The sequence below is a fragment of the Drosophila ananassae genome, chromosome 2L (genome assembly GCF_017639315.1).
Source record: "Drosophila ananassae strain 14024-0371.13 chromosome 2L, ASM1763931v2, whole genome shotgun sequence".
NCBI classification, from domain to species: Eukaryota; Metazoa; Arthropoda; class Insecta; order Diptera; family Drosophilidae; genus Drosophila; species Drosophila ananassae.
In genome coordinates this window covers 13,413,318-13,417,922 of record NC_057927.1, presented here as the reverse complement: position 1 = coordinate 13,417,922, position 4,605 = coordinate 13,413,318, and the positions used below count along the sequence as shown (strand labels likewise).

The window sequence follows — 4,605 nt, the reverse complement described above, 5'->3', positions numbered from 1 at the left end:
ACGACGAAAAAGGCGAGTGTCTGCGGGTGGCAGGGTCCTGGCTCCAAACTAAACCGTAAACTACACCCCTACTACCACAAAAAGAACAGCATCGAGGAGCAAGCTTAAAACTTTTTCGATCTCCCTCGCAGCACAAAAGTTGGCCCAGCAGCCTCGAATCCTGTCCCAGGGCGTGTGGCCCCAAGGCCGGAGTCTCGGCTCACGTGCGGTGAATTATAATCGGAGAAAGGACTCTATGTCCTGGCTACTACTGGTCTACTGGGCAATGGGCTTTTGGCTTGCGGTTGTCAAAAAGCATGGCAAATTGAAATATCCAAGTCAATGTATTCACTCACCATGCTTTAATTACAGTTGAGAGAGTCGACATGGAATAACTGCATGAGGTGGTTGCACAGGACATTCTTGTATATATACAGTTCATTAAAGGCACTTTTGTTTGAACTTGGAATTTAGGTTATTAAATAAAATGTACTTTTAATTTATTCTTCCAAATAAAGTGAAAAATTTTTGTGAACCCTCTTATCGGAACATATTTAATTTTATTTATAAAACTGTATACTTTGTCTTATAAGTAACATTTTTATAAATCATTGCTAGATTAGTAAAGGTTTATTGCATCCAAATCCGACTCGTCAGATAGGTCTGCCCCTGTGCATAAGGACTCCATTCCCCGTCGCAAAATTGACGTATCCGTCAAGTAGCCATCTTCGCCTGAAACCTCAAGATTCTCGGATCCCATCGAAACTGATCCTTGGGCTGTATCGGACTTGTAGACCTTTACGTGTACGGTGCTGAAACCAAAATTAAGCTTACCCTTTGAGGCTTCAATGGGGGCCAAAGAGTCTTTATTCAAGAGTATGACAGCCTGGTTGGTGGGTCCCTCCATCTCATCCACTTTAAGCACCTGCCAGTCCTGGGTGGGTATGTCGGGATTACAGCACTGCAGCATCTTGAGAATCTGTTTCGGTTCCCGGATGCTGGCAGGGGTCCAGAAACGTGCCCGAGGCCTCCTTGGTATCTCACTCCAATCGACAGCGATGAGTCTGGCTCCAGGATAGACTTCCCCAACCTTTAGGACGGCGGACTTGTAAAGGTCAACAGACCGCTGATCGTCACACGCAATTATTTTTATGTTTCCCTGATACCAGCCAACGTCCTTGCAAGCCGGGATTGAACCAGGATCGCGCTCAATCATCCCCATGCAAATTCTAGCCAGGGCTGCCTCCACCCATTTCCAATTGCTGTGTAAAATTTTTCCTTCGGAGTGCCCCTGATCCAGGACCCCGATCAATTTTTTTTCTTTGGCCATTTCTGCAAAGGATTTGCCAGCTTGCATCCTCGACCGCTTGGCTGAAGGTTCTGCACACTCTTTGGCACTCTGTCTCTTGGACTCAGACTTATGTTTTGTAGAATAAAAATCGGGCAGAACCTTTCTGGCCCACACCACCTTCTTTAACCATTCAGTCGTGGGGATTGAGATATCCGAAGCCTCATGACGCCGGAGTATATTTCCAGCAGATCTTCTGTCCGAATATGAGTATTTGATTAGAGTACTGGTATCCTGGTTTCTTTCGTCAAGAGACAGGGACTTATCAGAGCATCTTGGCTTCTCCTCCAAGCCATCGGAAAAGGTAAGATGTTCTTCCATCACTTCTATAAATAAAAACAAAACTTAATCGCAATGCACTTTAAGAAAATTATAACAATACAGACTATTGTATAACCTTTTGTTTTACAAAGCAAATCTCATTCAAATTTAAGATAATTTTTAAATTTTTTGTATCAAATCAGAATGTATAACCGTTTTAAGCAGCGATAGATGTTTTCTCTTGAAGCGTTCGTTTCGATCTGGATTTTGTAAACAAACACTCAGCTTTCAAGGAGACTTTAGCGAGAAGAAATCGAATGAGGGAGGCTTTTGTGTACACAGATCTCTTGAATTCTTTATACATACAATATATATGTGTGTTTATGTATCATATACATGCCTCCAAGTACTTTAAATATTCAGTGAGAAATTCTCTCTGGAGTCATAAGTGCTAGCGCAGCAAACGCGGGAACTGTTTAAACTTATAAACAGATCATATTACTCTTTATACTCCATCGTTTGTTAATTTGAGGGCCAAAATATGAAACTCACATTGCATTAAAAATTGAACAATTGTTAGGAAGGTTTTGAAATCATTTCGAAAATGTATGTAACTGTAAATGTAAATAATTTATAATATGGATACCTTTACATATCAGCTGTGTTTTTCCAAAAATAATGAATGGTACTTAGGTATACAAATGTGGATAATGTTTTAGTTTCTATATTTTTTTCTTTTCATTTAAGAAACTGAAATTTAATCTGCCGAATACGTTTTGGTAGAGTTTCTTAAATTGTTGCTCCCATCCATTTGGTGTTTCGAAATTTAACATTAACCAACGCCTAATCCGGAATGAGTTTAAGTTAACTTCCAGCCAGTAGCCAGCCAGACGCAGGGAAGCAGAATTCATAAATCATAATTTCGGTCATGTCATGGCGTTGCGTGTTCCCGTCAAAATGGGTGCCACTCGGCACCCGCATCCTCATCCTCATCCGCAACGGCACTGGCAGTGGCTGTGGCTGCAGCTACACCCGCAACCTCATCAGCAGCCTTTGAGCCATGTGTACACCTTGATGGCTGAATGATTTATGTAAATGAAATTGTCGGCTAAATTGCAAAATTTACCAAAAATCGGCGAAAATTTTATTGTTCGATTTTAAAAAACTTTTGATGCAGATCGAAGGATAATGCTGTCCTGATTACAAAATGACTCCCTTACCAAAATCCGCTTAGAAATGGCCGAGATATGAGCTTGGAAAAGAGCGCCTTGGCGGCCAAAACGCGGCGCAAATTTCTCGAAATTCGTATGGCAGAAAATCTGAAGTACCAGGCGAACAGAAACCAGCAGAAGGTGGACGATATCAAGCAGTTCAAGCAGTGCAGTGACGTCAGAGCAATTATTATTTTCTGATCTTAAGGGGGGAGCGGGACAAACAGATCTGAATATATAACGGCCTCCCTTTCCACCTAATGCAATGGAGGCTCCAACTTGGGCTTCATGGGGGGGGAATGAGACAATGCACTAAGAGGGAGACAGGTAGACAAATGAGGCTCTCTTGGGGATGGCAGTGCTGAGTGTCTTGGATCCACGGTTGTCACGATTTCTCGGCACGCAGTAACAGCCCCCATACAAAACAATGCATTTAGCTCACGCTGGCTCCAAATCGTGACACGCGCAGAAAAACAACGTGTGTCGTTTTAACTTTGCCATCTTTAAGTGATTATTCCCGTTCTGGACTGGAAATTGGGATGCAGGGATTGGAGAACAGTCGGCCATCATGGATTTTAGTACCGTTCTTTGAATTTTAAGCAAGAATAAGTTGAAGAATGTTCACCATTAGGGGAAAAGGGAGGCAAAATGCCGCCATAATCTAATACTGTCTCCCTTCCTCAGAACAGAAAAATATATGCACTGCTTGTACTGCTTGATTTCGTCCACCTTCTGCTGGTTTCTGTTCGCCTGGTACTTCAGATTTTCTGCCATACGAATTTCGAGAAATTTGAGCCGCGATTTGGCCGCCAAGGCGGGATTTTCCAAGCTCATATCTCGGCTGTTTCTAAACCGATTTTTGAAAGCGATGTCATTTTGGAACCAGGACATCATTATCCTTCGATCTGCATCAAAAGTTTTTTAAAATCGAACAATAAAATTTTCGCCGATTTTTGCCAAAAATCCTGATCCTGATCCCTTGCCAAAATCGCGAAAATCGGGTCAAAATTTGTTTGCCCTGTTTTCCAAATCTTGGGATGCAGTTCGAAGGATATCGGTGTCCTGATAACAAAATGACATCCCTTTTCGAAATCCGTTCAGAAATAGCCGAGATGTGAGCAGTACCCCTTGCCAAAATCGCGAAAATCAGGTCGAAATATGTTTTGCCCCTTTTTCAAAATCTTGGGGCAATCAACGGCATTTTTTCTGCCCTATTTTGAAAATCCTTTCAAAGGATTTGTTTTTAAAACCACTTAACCAAATGCGTGGCCCCAATGATGCTGATGATGTCTGATTATTTACATTCCGAAAAGAGCTCACAATGGACCTACACAATTTAAGAACATGTCGCCGTTGCATGTGGCATGCATATTTAAAGTTTTAATTTGCTATTTACACGCCCACGGACGCGGACCAGACCAATGTTGTGGGTTCCGAAGCGCAGTTATGAAACATTTAGATCCCTGGCAACTGGCCGTGCCGGCGAGTGTCCTTGGGGGACGGGTGGTGCCTGTCTGCCGGCCTGTAGCATTTTTTTGTGGCCCATGCAGTCCCTCCCTTCATCAGAATCCAGCACGCTGATGGCCAGGCACAATTAAGTGCATTTTATGTATGCTGCAGTTGCTCAAGTATGCTAATGACTGTGCCGCACCTTCCAGCCTCAACACAATGCATTCTCATGGAAAGCGCCACCCAATCGTTTACACTTTTAGAAAATGAATGTATATAAGGTTAGTATGTTTTTTTTACTATGGTGAAGTTTATATAAAGATAAAAATAAAAGTAAAGCTCATTCATATATTTATA

The 4,605-nt window shown here is 42.3% G+C and overlaps 1 protein-coding gene across 1 annotated transcript; it reads right to left on the bottom strand.

Annotated features, from left to right (window-relative positions):
* Nucleotides 1-515: 515 nt before the first annotated feature.
* LOC116655993 lies at nucleotides 516-1,858 on the bottom strand. Its single transcript, XM_032454988.2, has 2 exons — nucleotides 1,714-1,858; nucleotides 516-1,653 (listed from the first exon to the last, which is right to left on the bottom strand). Exon 2 carries the CDS (start codon nucleotides 1,646-1,648, stop codon nucleotides 599-601), a length of 1,050 nt encoding a protein of 349 aa, XP_032310879.1. The 5' UTR covers nucleotides 1,649-1,653; nucleotides 1,714-1,858; the 3' UTR covers nucleotides 516-598.
* Nucleotides 1,859-4,605: the final 2,747 nt, after the last annotated feature.